This window comes from Notolepis coatsorum (genome assembly GCF_963971535.1).
Source record: "Notolepis coatsorum genome assembly, chromosome: 7".
Taxonomy (NCBI): domain Eukaryota; kingdom Metazoa; phylum Chordata; class Actinopteri; order Aulopiformes; family Paralepididae; genus Notolepis; species Notolepis coatsorum.
Window position 1 is genome coordinate 104,322,613 of NC_140171.1, and position 21,541 is coordinate 104,344,153.

The 21,541-nt window shown below is 45.8% G+C and overlaps 1 protein-coding gene across 1 annotated transcript in view; it reads right to left on the minus strand.

The window, feature by feature from the left end:
- Positions 1-11,268: 11,268 nt before the first annotated feature.
- The window catches only part of xpnpep1 (X-prolyl aminopeptidase (aminopeptidase P) 1, soluble), a 64,433-nt gene continuing 54,160 nt past the window's right edge, over positions 11,269-21,541 (minus strand). Inside the window, exons 18-20 of the mRNA XM_084318068.1 lie at positions 12,627-12,703; positions 12,189-12,287; positions 11,269-11,586 (exon numbers count right to left, since the gene is read on the minus strand). Coding sequence (XP_084174194.1) covers positions 11,467-11,586; positions 12,189-12,287; positions 12,627-12,703 — 296 coding nt within the window. The 3' untranslated portion in view covers positions 11,269-11,466. The remainder of the gene's footprint in view (positions 11,587-12,188; positions 12,288-12,626; positions 12,704-21,541) is intronic.

Sequence of the window (21,541 nt, forward strand, 5' to 3'; positions counted from 1 at the left end):
GTCCATGGAGAATAGTGATGGGAATTACAGCTCTTTGAAGGAAGCCGGATCTGTTGGCTCCGTTCCTTTCCAAGAGCCGCTCATTCTTCCTTTTTTGGGGGGGGGCGGGGGTTTATCAGTCTTAAGTCAAAATCGTTGGTTTATCCCTGGCATAATTACTAGGATAATGACAGGATAGGATTTAGATCAGGATTCAAACTTGGATACTTAAAGCCCCTGGAAACAAAGCCTCAAATCGTTAAAATGTATGTACTGTATGGTATCCAACATGAGTGTGATATTAATTAAGCGTCCACCAAAGTTTGAATTCAATAATATAGGCCTATATTAAGGTGACAAGAAGTCCCAGATTTCCGGAACAGTCCCTGAATTAATTAATCTGTCCTCAACCATATCTTGTCCTCAAAACATTTTCCTGATTTGTTCTTACAGTAAAAAAGAGAAAACACTTATATCCTTATCGCGTTATAGAGGGCTAAAATAACAGCTCCCACCCAGTGTGACTCGGTTCCCTTAATTCGTACCAAAGAGCCGTTCAAAATAATCACATTGTTTGTGAATGTCACATCACTAATGGCGAAACTGGACAGGAGAAAGTCACTGCCATCTCCTATCTGTACTTAGTCAGTGTCGTAGAGAGTCCATGACTCTGACTCAAGTTTGTAATAGGCCCTAATCATTTAGCATAAGATATTGATGGCTAGTGCATTTGTTTTGATATCACAAAGTAAATAAACTCCCTTTAAAAATGGTGACCACTGTGTCATTTATGTTTAATGTAGACCTTTTTTTATTTGTATATCAGCTCTTTGACTGCCAGAGTGGAGTGGACTCAACCTTGATGACTTGGACTCGGACTAGGGTAATGGGGACTCGACTCGGAATCGACTCAGGCTCTTCTTTGGTGACTAAGACTTGGACTCGAACACTGGGGACTCGAGACCCGACTCGGACTCGAGATTTAGTGACTCGACTGCAACACTGCTTATAGTGACAAGAAGGGGATGATTTATATTTTCTATGAACCCTTATTGGACAATATAACACTGAACAAAGGTCAACTACATATCCCATACTGAATATTTTGAAGTCCACTGTACACCTACAATCCCACAGAGTCCCATTCAAATGTATTGAAGGGCACTGGTGACTGGTCTCTGCTTTATTAGCAAGGAAATACAAACTAATGTCACAAATTTACCAAGCACCGGTCCGAAATCGGGCCCTCATGCCCATGCACGCAAGTCACGGCACTTTGCAAGCTCGGGGCTGAATTTTTCACAGAACAAATAATATACCGTTCGAAAGATCTATTTGCTGCCATTCGAACGCCACCTCACTCGACCAAATCCGCACCTCGGTTCTCGTGTTACATGACGATATGTTAGGCGAGCGTCTTTTTACACATCGTGCATCAGATGACCACATCGGACTGTATAAGCTCCAGAACTGACCAATCTCCACTGATGGCAAATATTATTAGTCAGTGTTGTAGCCAACGAGTGTCCGCTTCCAGCGATACCCCACGTGGGGGGTGAATATAGGAACTAGGTGTAAGTTGACGAGCGAACATGAGAAGTGACTCAGACTTCAGAACGCACAGCGGTGGTTGAGGAAATGGATTTTGGAACGCTTTTTTATTTTTGGCGTCGGTTTTACTAAAACGTCTCTCAAAGACAAATTTCTGAACAGATCTTTATACATTTTTGACCTGTACTCCAGCTCATCTGATCCTGCTATGCTGGAATAATGGAATATGGAATCTTGCAACCACTAAAGAAAAATGTGAGTACAGAAGTTCAAGTTCAACTCAAGTTCAAACCTCTCTTACTCTATTTCATTAGCACTAAAAGTTTTTTTTGCATTAGTAACTTCAGAATGTTATCTTTCAAAAGAGACCAGGCTCATGCATGTGCTATAAGTATAAAGTATAAAGCTAAGCTTTGCAATAAAAGTATGCAGTCCTCAAGTTCAAGTAAAATAAAAATGCCACTTTTCTGCCTGCCTGTTAAGACCCTTTTGATTGCAAAGGCTTTGCAACCAAATATTTAATATTTAATACTTTACTGTATAAAAAGGGCTACAATTCCTACATGGTTCATCCGATATGGATGTAAATACCCTAAAATCAAAGCTGAAAGTCGGCTCTTAGGCCTCATAGTCATTGCTCCATCTCATGTGCTGGAGTATACAGCGCCAAACAAAATAGTTTCACTGGACTCAGACTTGGACTGCACTGTATGTTTTACTAACTCATTGTGTTTATATGTATTGATAAACAATACTGTCCTAACTGATGAAGACGATAGGATGGTAATTGTTGAATTTGTCACGGTTGTCAGTCACTGTGAAATGCACAGCAGTTAGAGGTAATCGCGATGAGCATTTCTCCCACACTCTACACAGCTTGATTAAGAGACAAAGAGGAGTTTTCCACTGCAGTCGAGTTGAACCTCCCATGGAGAATTCTGTGGAAACAACTCTCTCTCTATCTGTTGCCAGAATAAAAGCTAGTATATGGGAAGGCACCCCCCCTCTGTCTATTGGGACATGCCAATAATAGATATCTGAAATTCAACAGGGAAAGCGGCACTTTCATACCATCAAAATAGTATGAAAATGGAAAATATCTTATATAACGGCAATGCTCTACAAAATTTGAATATATTATTTCACTTCCCACACTGTACATGATGGCCCTCACAGAAGATTTTATACAAACACAGCACCCCCTACTGGCTTGTGCAGGGTTAATCTCTCTTTCTTTCTTTTTTTACAACTGAAATGTTCATTGGTTGAGCTCAGACATACATTATTCTTCAGCACATTCACATATGATATTAACTTGAGATGTACAACATCTGTATACAATACCTTCAGTCACCTACAGAACCTGAATATACCTGCATATAACCCATATAACTTAAACATGCTGTATGATACAAACCTCCCCTCCCACCAACCCACCCCCCCCCCTAATGTAGTTTCCTCCCCCTCATATGTATATAGTTAGGATCTCTGTTTAACAGTACTGTATATTTGCATATCTTGTATGTCAGTACTGTATACCTATACTGTATACCTGTATGTCATAAATGTCATGATATATATCTGTATGTTGCGTATGTCATTATGAATTGAAAATGGGGGACCCTGATGTAAACAAGATGAAAGTCTTTCTCTGGTCTGCATCCCCTTAACAATAGTGTGTATTGAGCCGTACTGTACTGTACCCATTCTGCAATCTGTTTTTTTTTTTTTTATTATCTTTCTTCCCCTCCTTTTTCCCAATTTTTTTCTCCCATCCCACCCTTCCTGGTTGTTGCGTACTTTCCCCTACTGTTGGTCCGGGAGACCGGAGACTGTCACATGCTTTCCTCCGACGCATGTGCAGCCTGGGGCAGGCCAACCTGGCCGCGCAGGTTCTCACCGGGGAGAGTGTAGCGTGTGGGAGGCCACACTATCTCTCCTCAGTTCCAACCCTCGCTGAGCAGGCACCCCGACCGAACTGTAGGGGTCGCTGTCCACAACGCCCAGGACCCACCCTTCAGCTTTCCCACCCCCTGATACAGCCAATTGTATCAGTGTGAGAGGCCAGCCAAGCTGATAGCAACGCCGGGAGCTGGATTCGAACAGGCGAATCCTAGTGTCTCCCGGTGTTGGTGACGAACGTAATCTCCGTGCGCCACCTGCCCCCCCTCTGCAATCTGTTAATAAAGTTTTCAATCAATCAATCAACAATAATGCTGTATATACCATATATTTTTTTTACTGTATATATATATCCACATCTGTCTGTATATACCTGCATATAATCCTTTTTACATATCTGTAGATATTATATCTATATCTGTACATATACCTTACCGGCACGGTGGTGTAGTGGTTAACACTGTCGCCTCACAGCAAGAAGGTCCAGGGTTCGATTCCCGCTTGGGGACCAGGTTTCCATGATGCCAGTTACCCAGGTGGGGTATCTCCCAGGCCTCTCTGTGTGGAGTTTGCATGTTCTCCCCGTGCTCGCAAGGGTTTCCCCCCAATAAGATAAACCCAATGGAAAAACATGCACAACAACAAGATTGCTAACGCTGTGGCGTCCTTGACGAAGACGGACAGGAGCACTTGGATTGGTCCCCTGGCGCGGCTCACGTTGACGCCTGTCTGCTCCCGGCTGCCCTTGGGGGGGAAGGACGACGGGATGGGTTAATCGCAGATACGAATTGCATGCATGCATCGCATGTGTGCCAATTGATGACCTCGGAGCAGGTCCTAAATTATTATTACTCTTACTAGTTATGCTGCTGGTCAGTACTAGTACCATAGTGCCTGATTAGCACTACACTCACTCAGTAGTAATTTATTATACCAGCTTAATCTCCTGTACATTGTATATTACTATTGCACTTTACTGTTACATTTGCACTCTGGGTGGATGGCAAACGTTGTTGTACTGTACTTGTGCTGTATAATGACAATACATTTGAATCTAATCCAGTGGTTCTCAAACTACGGGTCGCAACCCAAATTGGGGTTGCGGATAGGTGACAGTGGGGTGGGGTCATGCATTGGCAAGAAAAAAATATAATAATAATAAAAGAAAAATTATATTTTTTATAAATGTGTATTGATAACATAGTGCTGTAATAAAATGTTCTAATAAATATGCATGATCAAGTTCAACAACGTGTGCTTTTATTTTGATATTCCGTAATTCCACGTTTGAAATTACGCGATACATTAAGTGTGGGGTCCCCAAAAAATATCCTAAATAAAATGGGGTCGCGGCATGAAAAAGTTTGAACCCCCTGATCTAATCTAATCACTACCTATTAGAATATAGCCCACTTACTGATTTGCTTAGGGAGTGGCCTTCTCCCCTGCCAGGCTGTGTTCTTACCAGAGAGAAGTCAACAATTACTCCATTGGACAAGTAATTAATAGAATAAATATATAATTATATATATATAATTATTATTATATAATTAATTATATAAAAATAATTATAAAAAAAAACGTAATATCGCCACACAGCCTATAATAAAATATATAATTTAAAATTAGATTCAAATGTATTGTTATTATACAGTACAACAAAAATAAGTGCAAACCAGAGTGCAAATGTAACAGTAAAGTGCTGTAGTAATATACAATGTACAGGAGATTAAACTGGGTATAAAGTAAATTAGTACTACTGAGTAATAGTGCTAATCGGATGTATGTACAGAGTTGTAGTATTATAATATGTACAGTGATACAGGTATGAAGACACTATGGTAGTAAGTCATACTGGCCAGCAGCGTAACTAGTAAGCGTAGGAACGGGATATGTACTCAGATTTTTTTTAATTTCTTTTTTAAATACATTTTATTGTTGATCCTGGGAGGCTTATCATTCCACAGACATTTCCTGAATATAACATTGCATTTATGAAACCATTGTTTTTCTCAAAAGCTAAAGGAATAGCACTGAGGAGACATGTAATACGTGGGAGAATATTCATTTTGATTGTATCTATTTTGCCCCAGAGTGAAAGGGGAGCTTTTTCCATCTTTCAATGTCTTCTATTATAAGATTTTTCAATATATTCATATTATGATAATAGTGCAATATATTGCAATATTGTCTATTTGAGGAGTCCGAATTATGCCAATATATTTAATGCCTCCTGACAACCATTTAAAATGCAATGAGGGCGTGCAATTACATTGGACATTTAGTGGCAAGGCTTCTGATTTCTCCCAGTTCATTTTATAACCTGACATATTACTATTATTAACTTGATTTACTGATTTGGTATTTGTAAACAATTAGCGGTATATTGTCTGCAAAGATGGTTACTCTTTCCATGTGTTAGGGTTAGTGTAATTCAGTCTCAATGGAACAAAAAAATCATTCACAAAACCCACAGTAACGAACCAATTACTCTCACACCATCGAGTCCCGATATGTTGCCACATAAACGTCACAACTTAAGTTTTCCCGTTACCAACTTTCAACCTCTTCTAAATGTATCATAAAAGTGAACAACGCTATGCCCGCTATACCCTACAGTAGTACATTAGCTCATCTTGCCATAAATGGACAACATAGGTCTGAATGGCTTCAGAACAAAGTGCATAATATCTCCTCCCGTGGTGTTCCAGTGAACTCGAGCATAAGGAGAGGGGAGAGAATGCTCTCTTTGTTACCGTCTCTGGCCCCGCTGCTCATAGCCCAGTGGAACCATGGATACAGGCGGCCTGAACGGACATAGGGCCCTGCGGACAATCACGCTCATTATTTATGAGGATGTGGTTATGGTTTCTTGACCTCAGTCATTTGGTACCGTATACTGCATTCTTGTCCCTGCGAAACATGTAAACCAGACGGCGATGGAACCGAAAGAAAGACATTTCAAAACAATAGGATAACATAATCGGACATCCTTGCACTGAGAAGTGTCTACCAGCTTAGATCGAAAATGTTCTGCGTTAACTTGTCCTAATAAACTAACCTACACTGTAACACGCAACACTTTGATGAATATTGTTACTCAGCTGATAGAGTTGTACCCTTCCTGATGACCTGTCGTACAGAACTTGTAAGTCGCTTTGGATAAAAGCGTCAGCTAAATGACTAAATGTAAATGTAAACATCCGATTCTGAATCAGTTCTATGCTTCGCAGGTGATGTTGCTGTGCCTGCCTGGACAGACGGTCTGGTTCTGAGGCTCCACTCTGAGCCCTTCAGAGAAGGGGGTGTTCCCCACCTTCTCCCTCCCTCACTGTCCCTCAAAGACGGGGAGAATAATAAGCAGTAAACCGGGGAAGTGGAGAGAGAGAGAGGGGGGGGGTGAGGGAAAAGGGTCCAACTTTAGAACAGAGGGGTGACAAAAGAGTGGGGGGTGTTTCCACAGTGACTGAGTCAAGCTGGTCGAGTCACATGGCTCGGGGTTCTATTGAGAGCAGTGAGCCGAGGCTCCAGCCTCCAGTCTCAGTTCATGTGTTGGAAGCCGATGGCAGCAACATGAGTGGAAACCAACAGGACCGTGGAATGATGACGGCAACCAGCGACTATCTGAACAGGACAGCAGCTCTGGGAGTGCCTGACCAGGAGATGAACACCGCCTTGTTTGGTATTTGCATATATTTCATCTGATATGTATAATCCATCAACGAGATAGCATCACAGAACTAGGAGGTGAATGGGTATTTCAAGGTTTCTGTTAGGGCTGGGCGATTAATGGAGTTTCAATTTCAATTAAGAGTTTGGCTTCCCACAATCATGAAAACAAGATAATTGAGATGAAACAATTATTGGGTCGTATTGCCGTGTTGCTCTCATTTTGTCTCGTGTTGTAAATGCAGTGCACCCTTCCTTCACAGCAGTGCGCTCCACCCCTCGCAACAAGCCCAAACAGTAGTTTCAGCTGGTGTTGAGGAGGGAGGAGGAGCCACGGCACGTTTCTTCAGTTATTTTGAAATGTCTGGTAACTTGTAGAAGAAGACAGAAAGGCAGCCTTTGGTCGAGAAGAAAGGTCAGACAGATTGCAGTTGTCTGGAAGCATTTTGGTTCTGAGGAGTCTGACTTGGAACAAGATAAAATACTGTGCAAGACCTGTTACATGGTGGTTGTGGCTTCACCACAAAGAAAGTAAACACCAGTGTTTAAGTTCAATAAACACATATGTTCACAAATCAACGAATAATCTAGTTTAACTCATTGGCTGCCACGCTGTTTCCGGGATATGGCTATGAGCTGCCATGCATTCAACTAATGGAGTCAGTCACCTTGTTTGCAGGGCTATAACTATATTCTATATTATAGCTATGGATGCAATACTATGGCCCATTTGACATCGAGTATCTATGGTTCAATATGTGAAAAAGAAAGGATTTTTCAATCCATACATTCCCGTTTTATACCGTGGTGAATATAAGTATGGTTTTAGAGCGGCCTAGGGTCATTCCTGGGAGGCTAGTAATAGCCCACAATGTGTATTATACTAAATCCATTGGCATTTCGTCCCAACACACGCTACAATTAAAAAATCAAATGCATATGATAGGTATTATGTTCCATCATGAATGCATGAAAGGAGGGGGGGGGGGGGTCGTTTCTGATTAATTAATTGTCAATAACGGCATTCGTTATTACAACATCATACGCTGATCAGGGCGATGGCTATGAAAACAAGGCACAATCAAGCTGAAATTGACGTTAAATTGCTCTTACCTGTGGCCGGTGGGATTCCAAAAAGAATATTCCAATTATTTGATTGCCATCTGGTAGATCGTATGTCCATTTGGCCCACGACATAACCCACCACAGCATAATCGGGGGTCCCGAAAAACGATTCAATGCGATCGGGTGAAGCCCTAGGTTCAGGTTAGTAGAAAAGAGCGCCCGGAGGCATTTCATCGACACACAGCCCAATACACAAGGTTTCAAATGGTGCTCGATACCGCCGCCTGGTAGGATGCGGCCGGTATTGCACTTTAGCGATCTCAGACTCAGCCCCATGATAAGACCAGGCTCCCTGGATGGATAATGAATAGAAATATCGAATAAAAGAAACACTCGATCAAATAACGAGTATACTCGTTGTTGGCGTTCAACGATTGGCGGCCAATAACAAGTTTAATCGTTGTTGGCAGTGAATGAGTTAATAATTGTGATTTCAATATCAATCAAAATAATTATGGCAAAAATCATAATCACTAATAATTGTGTAATCATAAGAGCAGCCCTAGTTTCTGATTAAGTGGAACATGTGTTTTGCCTCTACCCAGAGTTCAAGGTCTTCAACATCATCCTTACTGCGCTGGCCTTGTGTGTCCTTACCTTCACTGGCCTTTACTGCATCACCGTGTGTTACAACCGCAGGAGGTAAGGATCATATTTAAATGGTGGGGATACCATGTAAACGGGCAACACTCACAGAAACAGGCGATAAAGTGAATGAATGGAAGCGGACAGTGCCGGTTAGCCTAGGCATTGTCCAACTAACACCTCTCCCGAAGGCTAACCGCTAACCGGCACTGTCTGCTTCCATTCATTGTGCTAAGCTAGGCTAACGTGCAGCCAGATAGCTTTCTGCTGAACACACAGAGGAAACTGGTATCTATCTTCGTGTCTCTCTCTGGAGAAGACGATAAGCTAATTTCCCAAAATGTTGGTGTGTTATTTTAAGTACCAGTATAAGTACCATTATACAATGGCATGCAAATATCTTGATTCTGATTAGCTGAAAGTCAAGTTAGACGTTGTGATATCGTATAACACACTCGACGTGACCCCAGAACCCGCCCACAACTGAATTTCTTTTTTATGACTCCGCCGTTCATTCCTTTTTCTGAATGAAACCAAGATGGCGGACAATAATCTTTATGAATGGATGTATTGATTTCTTCATAACGACTCATTAAAAAAAAGATAGTCAACTGGAATATGTTAGTTTTTTACACATGTTGGATTGTGTAATTGGTTTGTCATGACCCATTGTCAAAACAATAATAAATCGCGGGATTTATATGAAGTGTGTTCAAAAGGACATTTTCACTGGATGTCCCGCACAGGTTCGTTTGTAAACACAAGTTGTTCATCATGTCCGATTTCATTGTACATTTTGATCTATTTGGTGGACTGACCTTTGAGGAATGGGATGCACATTGCACAGCAGGAGAAAAGACATGCTGACATTGACGAAAACGAACTTATCAACCTTGAAAAGAACAGAAATGAGAAGATGACAATCAGACAAACAATTTGGGCCGTCAATTGTTTTAATATGTGGTGCGCGGAGCAGAAAGTTCAGATTGATTTAAAAACTGTTGACAAGAGCGAGTTCAACCAGGTCAGTTTTATGGAACTGTGAAGAACGGCAAGGGAGAACCATACGGGTTGAGCAGTTTAAATGGGTTAAGAGCAGCGCTGAACAGGTATAATGCCTAATAATAACAATTCTTTGCATTTATAAATTATACAGTATAGCCTAACCCTTCTACCTCTTGCAGGCTCATCTGCGCAAAAGCGCATTGCAGACGGTTCTGAGAATTCTGTTCCAGCTAAGAGGCAAAATAACAACACTTTTTTTTCTCAAACTGCACTATAACCGGGAATGTTACCATCAATGTAAATAACCATAATCACCCTGCATGACTGACTGTCCTGCATGACTTGTTCAGTTGCATTTTGTGGGCACGGCCCATTGGATAAACTTTTTCTGTTTTTGAAAAAATCTCCATTATGCTTCAATTACTGTGTTTATTGTATAGCAATAAGGTTGGGTGAATTAGGCCATTGTATAAAAGCATTAAATCACTTGAAGTCGGGTGTTATACTCATTAGATCACGCCTAGGGGGGTCTAACACCCCGACGCGCACAACACCCCCTAGGCGTGATCTAATGAGTATAACACACTCCTGCGCGTGATGTAATGCTTAAACATTTTATATGTACGGATTAATACGAAGTTACACCATAAGTTCAGTAATTACACTGTATAACGCAGGCTGTATTATGAAGAGTTACCGATACTTCCCTATGCATGTTGCCGAGGCAACTTCTTGTTTGCCCCTCCGAGTTGCCCTAAAGGTTGCCCACACTAGTACGCTGCCTTTACAGCTTCTTTACATCCTACTTTTCATGTGAGGTTTTGTATTATTTACTTCTGGTGTGAGAGCGACAAAAATCAATCAATCAACCCTTAAAGGTTTTGTGGAAAATCCAGACGGCAAATATCTAAGCAGTCAGAACCGCTGCCCGGTCTACAACCTTGAGTACAGCGCAGCATAAAAATTCCACTCGACTCATTAGCGCAATTAAGTGAGTCTTCTTTTTCCCCCCCTCAGGCAATCAAAAAGAGCGCACGTGTACGAGAGCGCGGTGACCCGTGATGAGCCGGTGAACCCGGTGGCGGTCAAAGCGGTCAAGAGGTCCACGAGTTTCAGAAACCCCCTGTCCCTCTTCAGAAAACCCGAGGGAGCCAAGGACAACTCCAGGATCTACTACATCTACACCAATCCTCTGCCCATCGGAGTGGAAGAGGACGAGACGACTAAACCCCCGGCCGGGCCGGCGGAGCGAGCCGTGCTGTCGCTGGCACAGTCGTTTCAGGAGTACGCCAGGCACCCCGACAGCGGTGTCATCCTGGACCCGCCCATCTTCTACATGCAGCTGTAGAGCGGGCGGGAGCGCTCCGCGTCGGGAGGGAGAGGCGGGATGTTTTCTACACACTGTTGCTTCTCACCCAAAACTTTTGAAAACGAATAACTCTTTTGTTTCTTTTCCACACTTTTTTAATGAAATTTTCATAAAACAATGATGACATGAGGTGCTTTAGAAAATAAGCAGAAAGTGAAAAGACGGCAACCAGAGAGCCGGAGCAAAGAAAATACTTCTCAAGATGGAAAAACACAATTATCACTGCTGAGCCAACGATCGTGCTCCCAGGCAAATGATTGGATTGTGTAAGAGTCAGTCACTCAGGCGATTGGCTGGGTCTCCCGGATCAGCCACTTCAGTGCCTCCTTGCGCCCCTGCCTCTCCAGCTCCGCCCCTATCGTCTCCCGGCACTGCCTGTGGTACTTGTCCACCCAGTCGCGCTGCGGGACGGAGAACGCGGTGTCGTCAGATCGCTTGAAATAAATATCATCGACATGTTTAACGGGCTAAAGAGGTTAACGACTTTCACAGAGCTCACCTGAAGATACAATATGTGTAATTCACAGTTTTAACCATGCATCGAAAACCATATAAATGCTGATGATATCACAGAATCTGAAGTAGATCGTAATATGTGTAAAATGTCCTTTAGAGAGACCCTTGAGATTCAGAAATAAATCCCTGAAGAGTCAGGAGGAATTTCTGAACCTATGTGGTTACGCCTTTACATTAAGAAAATAATATTACAGAATCCTACATTAGATTCAAATGTATTTGTCATCATACAGCACAAGTACAGTTCAACCAGAGTGCAAATGTAACCATAAAGTGCAATAGTAATATACAATGTACAGGTGATTAAACTGCGTATAAAATATATAATTAGTACAGTTAGTGCAAATCAGATGTACGTACAGAGTTGTAGTATGAATATGTACAGTGATACAGGTATAAAGACACTATGCACTATGTATATGTATATGGATATGTACAGATATAAATATAGTATCTAGTCTACAGATGCAGGTTGTAAACCGGTCACCTCTTTCTGAGTGAGCAGTTCTGTATTCATCATCTTCACTTGGATGGGGACAAGGGTGAGAGGATCAAACGTCAGACTCCCTCTATTCCTGTAGTTATACTGCAGACATACAGACACAGGGGGGGGGGGGCGGCAACAACACAAATATCATTCCTATCCATGTATTTTTCATTTTACACATTTTCTACCCTGAGGAGGACACTTGAACCGAGAACAGCTGTTAACCCTTTCACTACCACACTACAGAAGGTTAACCTTTCACTACCACACTACAGACGGTTAACAGTCTGTGGTGTGGTAGTGAAAGGGTTAACATTCTGTATTGTCACAGTGAAAGGGTTAACCATTTGGTAGGGTGATAGTGAAAGGGTTAATGTTCACTCCTTATTCAACCAATGTCATGTTTGACTGCTGCACTTTAAAAGTTGAACGTCTTACCTTGGGTTTAGCCGGAACGACGAGGACCACATTCTCGATTCGAATGCCAAATGAGCCGTCTTCATAGTACCCAGGCTCTAGAAGAACAGACAAGATGGAAGATAGTGATGGAACAGACAGAGCGACTACTGTGGGCGGTGTTGTAGGACTCGAGTCCGAGTCCAGGACTGATTTTCAGGACCCGTGACTTGACTTGGACTTGAGCACTGATGACTCGGACTTGGACTCGAGCATCGACTGCATTCGGACTCGGGATGGTGCAGACAAGGACTTGTTCATTGACAAATACAGTTTTGTTATTTTTTTTAATAGACCCTAATCATTTGGCATAAGATAGTGATGGCTAACTCATTGGACGCCAGACCCGATGATAGTCGGGTTAACTCGCCATCGCTTGAGCGCCAATCACGAGTATAGTCGGGTTTTAATCGTTATTTCTTTTATTAGCGATATCCATTCATTTTCATCCATCCAGCCTGATGTTATCGTTGGGAATGGGTCTGAGCTCGCAAAAGGGCAAATACCACCCCCTACGCCTTCTGGCTGGTATTGGACTCCACTGGGAATGGTATCGTTTTCTTTCTGGGACGATCCAAGCCATGCGGGCGTGGTTTAAATAATCAGGTGAGGTTGATTTCAGAAAGATTCGATAATCAGCCGAAAAATTACAACGTTTTTGTGTATTCCATTAAAGCAGTGGTTCTCAACTAGTCTAGCCTCGGGACCCAACATTTTCCTTAGTCATTAAGTCGCGACCCAACATTTTTAACCACTATGATTTATTTCAAATTCTTTTTTTTGCAGTAATACACAATCTTTCATGCACTGTTACAAACATGAAATAAACACAAAAAAGTGCAACAAAAGTGCAACTAGGGCTAAAAACCCAATGCAATAAAATAATAATAAATAATATTATGCTTCTTAGCAGATTTCTTAGCTTAAGATTCAAGATTCAAGATTCAAGATAACAGACCTAAGTTTGGGGGAACTAATGGGATAACTGGGGTTGCAACAAAAGTGCAACTAGGGCTAAAAACCCAATGAAATAAAATAATAATAATAATAATAATTGTAACTGAGGGGTACAATTCCCTGACTGTATTGATAAGTATGGTATCATTAAACCACTACCGCTTGATGTACTTTAACTTCTGGCCATACAGTACACGATATCTAAGTATGATGAACACTTTCCCACATATGAAATCAGGTCCACACAAATATAACAGTCGAAGGTTTAATATAGCAAAAGGTATATACAACATTCACTTAATTACATTTATGATTTGAATGCACTTGTAAGGCAAATGAGTATTCGTAGGCAAATCAACACTGAATGTCCAATCTCTGGTCACGCAGGAAGCAAGTATACAACCTGGTTCTTTAGGGAACTATAGCGATGGTACTTAAGGATTATAGCGGGATACTAAAGGGGTCCTGCTGGTTGTAAGTCAGTAGGGGGGGGGGGGGGGGGTTTGGAGAGCCGTCAGCTGCATCCCATCTGGCCAACGATTCCTGGGGAGAATTCAGGTACAGAACACAGTGCCCGCAGGATCTTGATCCACAGATGAATACACTTGGGCCCTCTTGTAGACGGTAGCTGTAGGCTGTAGGTCCACAACGAAGGAGAAGCGAGGCGGCCTCGGTCTGGGTTGAGCGCCGTCTCACCTGGGCTCCTCTCGGGGGTAATTCCAACACTCACCGGCGTTGGCTGTTATCCGCTCCACAAATCAAAGCACCCAAAGCAAATAGATATTCCATGCCGTATAGGCTCAGCAGTCGTCCGGGTAGGTAATCCAATGTGCAGGTCCACTCGTCCTCGCCCAGAACTCCTCGGATGAAAGCACCACGCGTGGTCTGCCCAGCCTGGTTAAGACTCTAGATAACGCGAGGAAACGATGGGGGTGCTGCTCACTTTAGAACTCTAACCGAACGATGCACCATACATAATAGACTATTATTAACTTAATAGAAATACGTCCCACTCGACGGTACAGTGCCAAACTATGACAATTCAGCTATGAATTTACACGAGGTCTCAATGCCTATTCTGGGGCCAAATAGGCCATACTGCACCACACGTGGGTCGTGGGTGAGGCTTCACGTCTGTTACTAGGTTGGAGGGTAAAGGACTAATGGACTAAAAGAAAGTTCTACTTTACTTGCGCCATATTTATATGCACGGTGAACAAATAGTACCATTCGTATTTCGGTAGCTGTATTTCGGTAGCCGTATTTCGGTAGCCGTATTCCTACGCGGAACCGGGGCTAGTTGGGACATGTTCGTCGGCACTATTGAACTTGACTCAAGGGGCCTGTCTGCTGGCGCCAGGTTCTTGTCCAATGAGAGAATGAACTATTATGGGCTGTAGTAGACTAAAGGGATATTCAGTGTATATGTACAAAGAATATACAAGGGATATCAAACGATATACAAATACTATTAAATATATATCCATAAATAAATATATATATTCGGTTTAATCTGATCCTTCACAACAGCCGCCCCCTAATTAGTCCCACCTAATTAGCTAAGCAGAGACAGATTAACCGCACTGTCTACCACTCAAGGTCCGCTGTAAGGGTCAGTCAACTCACAAAGTCGTGGGGTCATGGTCGTCATCGATAGTGTCTGGGAGTCTTGGCAGTTCTATTAGCCTCGCCACGGGTCGTGTGTAAGTCCGCCCTTGGACGAGCACTTCAGCTGCTCGGACCTTGCCATCGGCACCGGTGATCACTTTGCTTACGCGGCCAGCCGGCCACATAGCTCTGGGTAGTGACTGGTCGATAATCATGACGACTGTTCCTTCTGTCAAATTGTCTCTCTTTTACCCACTTCTGGCGGGTCTGTAGAGACGGTAGATAGTGGAGTAGGAAGCTATTCCAAAACTTGTCAGCCAGTACTTGACTGTACCTCCACATTCTTCGGCCGTTCGCTTCTTCAGGCCTGTACATTGTCTGGGGTAGCGCGGGGTCCAGCCGCCCCATCAAGAGTGTGTTGGGGGTGACTGGGTCGACATCTGCTACATCACTTGAGACGTAACCGAGGGGCTTGGAGTTCAATACTCCGTCGATCTCCGTGAGGACTGTCATTAGGACTTCTTCCGCCACAGTCTGGGCCCCAAGCACGGCGTACAGGGCTGTCTTTATAGAACGTACTTCTCGTTCCCAGGTTCCACCGAAGTGGGGTGCGTTCGGGGGATTAAACTGGAAGTCAATCTGGGATGGAGCGAGGTGGGTCTTAAGTTCTGGGCCCATAGCTTGGAAGCTCTCTCAGCTCTCTTTCTCCGCCTTTGAAGTTTGTCCCGTGATCAGACAACAATGTAGACAGTTTTCCTTTCCGTGATGTGAATCTTCGGAAGGCCATAAGGAATGAGTCTGTGCTCATGGTTGGAAGGAGTTCGATATGTATCGCTCTGGTGGTCATGCATTTGAATACAATACCCCACCGCTTCTCGGTTCCTCTTCCTTTCTTTATATACAACGGGCCAAAACAGTCCATGCCTGTGGAGTGAAAGGGCTTGTCGCCGAGTCAGAGGCGACAGGGAGGTAGGTCAGCCATCCGGGGTATGCTGGGCTGCGCGCGCCACTTTCGGCAGTCTAGACAGGTTCGCTGGAAGCGTCGCACTGCTTCTCTCCCTTGAAGTATCCAATAGCGACGTCTGATCTCCGCGAAGACTCTCTCTGCTCCTGCGTGGTGCACATCCTCGTCGTATTTCTTTATGATCAGCTCTGTGACCTTGTGTCGGCTGTTCAAGACTATCGGGTACTTAACGTCATCCGGTAGGTCGGGGGCTCTCCGCAGACGACCACCCACTCTGATGAGATTATGGGCGTCACTCTCGGGTGCCAGGTGGAGCAGTCTGCTGTCTGATGGGACGGGCTTTCCTCCCTGTAGACAGTCTAGCTCATCGGGGAACGAGTCTCTCTGGGCTCGTTGTAGTAGAAGAAGTTCTGCTTCTTCGTAGTCAGCTGCTGAAATGTCAGTGGTGGGCTGAATCTCTGGGTGGTGCCACAGGAATGTCTTTAGCTGCGCACTCTGTAGGGTGAGGCAATCATCTATGTTGGGGTCTGTGGAGGCGACTGTGCTCAATCCACAGAACATAGGTTTCTTGTTTTCAGCCTCCTCTTTACTCGCCTCCCGTGGGGTGGACGTAGGCCACTCTTCTTCCGGGAGCTTGAGGAACTCTGGTCCGTCACTGTAGATGTTGTGACGGGTGAGGTCATCTAGGGACATTCCCCGGGTGATGACGTCAGCTGGGTTGTGTTTGGTGTCCACATACCGCCAGCTTGCTGCTTGTTAACTCTTGAATCTCTGTGACTCTGACTCCCACGAAGACCTTGTATCTGCATGAATCAGACTTGATCCATGTGAGTACTGTCGTAGAGTCTGACCACAAGATTGTTCTTTGCACCGGGATGGTGAGTTCACGTTGGATTAACGTGGCTAGATGCGCTCCTGCTAGGGCTGCGCAGAGCTCTAGACGCGGGATAGATTGTTGCTTTCGTGGGGCTATTCTTGAGCGAGCCAGGATGAAAGTGGTGTGTATCTCTCCTCCCTTCTCTTGGGCACGCAAGTAGGCCACAGATCCATAGGCTACTTCGGAGGCGTCGCTGAAGACGTGTAGATCCATCTTGCATGTCTCTGGCCTCACTGTGGGTGGGAAGTAGCTGCGGCATATGTTGACGCCTGGGAGTGAGCGGAGTTCCGTCTCCCACTCTCTCCATGTGGAGGCAAGGTGTGCGGGTATTGGGTCGTCCCAGCCCTGGTCCTTGTCCCATAGTGCTCGTACAATCATCTTTGCCCTGGTGGTGTAAGGTAGAATACATCCCAACGGGTCATATTGTCTGGCGAGTGTTCTGTACACACTCCGTCTGGTGGTCGGTATCGCCGTCGACCTTCCCTGCTCCGTGGTCAGGGGTTTGTGTCTATAGTGGAGCGAGTCTGTTTTGAAGCGCCAGACTAGTCCTAGTGTCATTTCTTGGGCTTCTCCTGGGATGGTCGCCATCCAGGTCTCGCTACTGGCTGCCTTGTCCGCGGGGGAGAGGCTGCGCAATACTTGCGGGTCGCTGCTGGCCCACTGCCTGAGATCAAAGCCGCCTTTGATCAGGGAGGCGCGTAGCTTGAGTAGGAGAGCCTCGGCTTCTTCTTGGGTCGAAACGCTTTGTAAACAGTTGTCCACGTAGAAACTGTTCTTCACACTGTGTCGGACCTCTTCATCTGCTGCTGGGTCCTCTGCGACGTGTTTCTGCAGTGCAAATGTAGCACAGCACGGGCTGCATGTGGTTCCGAAGGGGAGGACTTCCCATTGGTAGATGGCTGGGTGCTCATCTCCGATCCTCTCTCTCCATAGGAACCGCAGTAGGGGCTTATCCTCCTCCACTAGTCTCACCTGCAGGAACATCCTTTTGATATCCCCGCTGATAGCCACCTTGTCCTGGCGGAAGCGTAGTAGCACGCCTAGTAGAGAGGGGCCGAGTGTGGGGCCGGGCAAGAGCTCTTTATTCAGATTCTGGGATCCGATCTGGTAGCTGCAGTTAAACACAATGCGATCCTTGCCGTTGTGGTGGACCTTGTGGTGCGGCACGTACCATGATTCGGTCGTCTGATCGGCCTCTTTAATGTCAATCTTCATTACGTGTCTCACTGTGATTAGCTTCTCAATCTCAGCGCGGTACACACTCTCTTGAGCGGGGTCTTTGGCTAGGCGCCGCTCTGTGTTCAATAGATACCGCTCCGTAGCTTCTTTCGTGGCGTGAAAGGTGGGCATTCCCTCTCGCCTCAGGAGTGGAGTTGCGTATCTCATCACTCCGCCGACTGTGACTCTCTTTGTCCCTTGCTTGAGGAGGTTTATGGCGTAAATGTGTTCTTTAGAACGAATGTCTTTCTTTTCGTTCTTAAAGGGCATTGTCTCTAGTGTCCATAGCCTCTCGACATGCTGCAGGAGAGTGGTGTCTTCTTCTGTCACTCTGGAGTGGAGGCAGCTAGTGGCTGCTGTTCGGTTGAGAGATTTAGCGAGGGGGCCTTGTAGTGTCCATCCTAGGCGGGTCTCGACTGCTGCAGGACAGCCTCTGGGTCCTGTATGGACCCGGTCTATCGGGACTATGAGGTCTGCATGGTCGGAGCCTATCAGCAGGGTCGGGGTGGCGCCGTCTATGAGCGGGATAGGTAGTTGACGCAGGTGCACATATTTATCCATCAGTTTGGCGATGGGGTAGGTGTACTGTGATAGTCCTATTTCTTGGCTGGTGAAAGCATTTGTAATCCTATACCGTCTCTCTGGCTGCCCGCTTGCTGCGATAGTGAAGGAGACATTCTCGCCTTTTATCGTCTTTAAATCTCTTCTTATTGTCCGAATCGTCATCTGGTTCTCGCTCCCCCGCAGTCCCAGCTGGGCCGCAGCGGATGCGAGGAGAAGGGTCTTCTCTGACCCGTCATCAAGGACGGCGTAAGTGTCCATGACTTTATCTTGGTGGCTCAATGTTACACGGACTACCTTTAAGAGCACCTGGGCGCCGCTGCTGCTGGCGGGGTCAATGTACATGACACTTGCCTTTGTGCTGCTCGATGGTGCAGGTGCAGGCTTTCTTCTGTTACTGTCGTGTAGGACATCTAGGTGGGCTCCGTCACACCGACTGCACCTCTTCTTTAGGCGGCACTCGGCTGCCATGTGACTGCGCGCACATCGGTAACAGCGCCTGTTGGACTTTATCCATTGACTCACTTCTTCTGCATTCATCTTCTTGAACAGGTCACATTGTGACAGCCAGTGTTCCTTCTCGCAGTACGGGCACACCATCTTCCACTTCTCTTTTCTCGAGGGGGTACTGTGGTTCTTACTGCTCGGTACTGATTCTGATTGGTGCATGACAGTCACTGATCTTCTTCCATCGTTTACTCTCCTAGGTCCCTCTCTGGAGCTTGGTGTGCTCCGCACGAATGTATCCAAGCGTAGGCTGCTGACTTCTCTCATCAGGAAGTCGGCTAAATCGAGGAGGGATGGTTCGGGACCGTTAGGATCACGGTGGTCTCTTTGCCGCCTAAAGCGCTCTTGTCTGGCGGGCGGAAGCTTCTCTAAAATCCTCTCGACGTTAGAGTTGGCGTATAGCTCGTGCATACCCTTTTCTCGTTGCGCTCCCAGCATCCCTACCAGGGACTGCACTTTTATAGACAGGTCGTCTAGTGAGCGATTGTCTGTTGCTGGGGGTAGGCGGTCAATATGCCTTATCTCTTGGATTACGTAATCCCATATACGTCCATATCTCTGGTCCAGCGCTGCTAGAGCCGCGGTGTATGGGGTCGTAGAGGTGGCATAGGCTAGCGCTATATTGTGCGCTCGGGGTACTTTCAGGTGCTTCAGTAATATTGCATACTTGTGGCGTTCGTCAACGACATCCACCATCATTGTCTCTAAGCACATCCGGAGCTCCGTGTACTGTGCTCGATTCTCATGGGTGAAGTCTGGAAACGTCGGTGTGCCAATGTATGACGCCGTGGATGGCTGGCACATCGGTGAGCGTTGGGAGAGAGGCCTCCTAGGCGAGTCTCCTCTTGCGCCTCTCTGTGGGCTGGTACCGGCAGGGTACCATGGCCCGCTGGTCCAGGTGCTGTTCCTCGGGGCTGGTCGTGCGTCATGCTCACCCGTGAATAGTCGGGGGTCTGTAGCGCAGCGCCGCGGGGGTATAGCCTGGGCTGTACTGGACCTCCTGGTCCGGTGGAGTACTGTGCTGTCGTCGGGCTTGGTTCTCCTCCTCTCCCTCTTCTTCTTCTGTCAGGTCCTCTAGATCCTGTAGTCGTTTATTTAGCCTCTCCGCAGTGTATGCTGCTCCTTCCTTGTAGCTGGGTCTCGCTTGGACCGGTCGGGGAAGGGGGTCTGCGGGGGGTATAGGCTCTCTCTGGTGGTCAAGTTCAGGGTCGCTTGGTCGGTTAGGGGATGCTGCCCTTGACTGTTGTCTCGACGAGGCCCTTGAACCCCTGGCGGAGGGAGAGGGTGTTGCCTTGGTGATCAGCTGCCTATTAGCTGCGCTTGTAGTCTGTCGCGCTCGCCCTGTAGTCTGTCGCGCTCGGCTTCGCGCTGGATGAGAGCGATGTCGCGCTCTGCTTCTCTTTGGGCACCGTCAGCGGCGCGCTGGGTGTCGGACCGGTCTCTTGCCATATTCTCTTCCGTCTGAAGGCGTCTCATCTCCAGGCGTATGTGCTCTTCTTCGCTCCGTTGCTGTGTTTGGAGTCGATCGCGTTCACCCTGAAGTCGAGCGCGTTCACCCTGGAGTCGATCGCGTTCGGTAGAGGCTGTCAGGCTGACGAGGAACGCCTGTGACAGCATCCTCTCCGCCTCGCTGGGGGAAGACGCTTGTAGAGGTGAGCCGCTCCTGGCTGTACTCGTTGGGGAGTCCTGGAGCTCTATCTCCTCGGCGCTCTCCTCATCTTGTTCCGTGCAGGGTTCCACCTCTGTAGGGTTGTCTTCCTCCCGGAGCTGGTCGGGGACTACTTCTTCGGTATTGGCGGGGGGTAAAGGCATGTCTGTTCCCTCCTGGTCCCCACCGTGAGCTTGGTCAGTTACATTAGAACCCACTAGGGCCTCTGTGGTCGGGGTAACCTGGTCGTTAAGGTCAGACATAATTTTACTTTCTACTTTTACCGCGTTTACCGTCTGTAGAAGGCTAGGTAGTTGACTGACAGCGTAATCCTCTAAGTACTGAGGTGTCTGTCGTCTGCGCCGCGGGCGTTCTACGTTAGGAGGACCGTTTCGTGGAGTGTTCATCATAGGCCATTTCAATATTAATAACACTATATTAATATTACACTAGTTACCCTCCGGCTCAAAGGACCAATTGTAACTGAGGGGTACAATTCCCTGACTGTATTGATAAGTATGGTATCATTAAACCACTACCGCTTGATGTACTTTAAC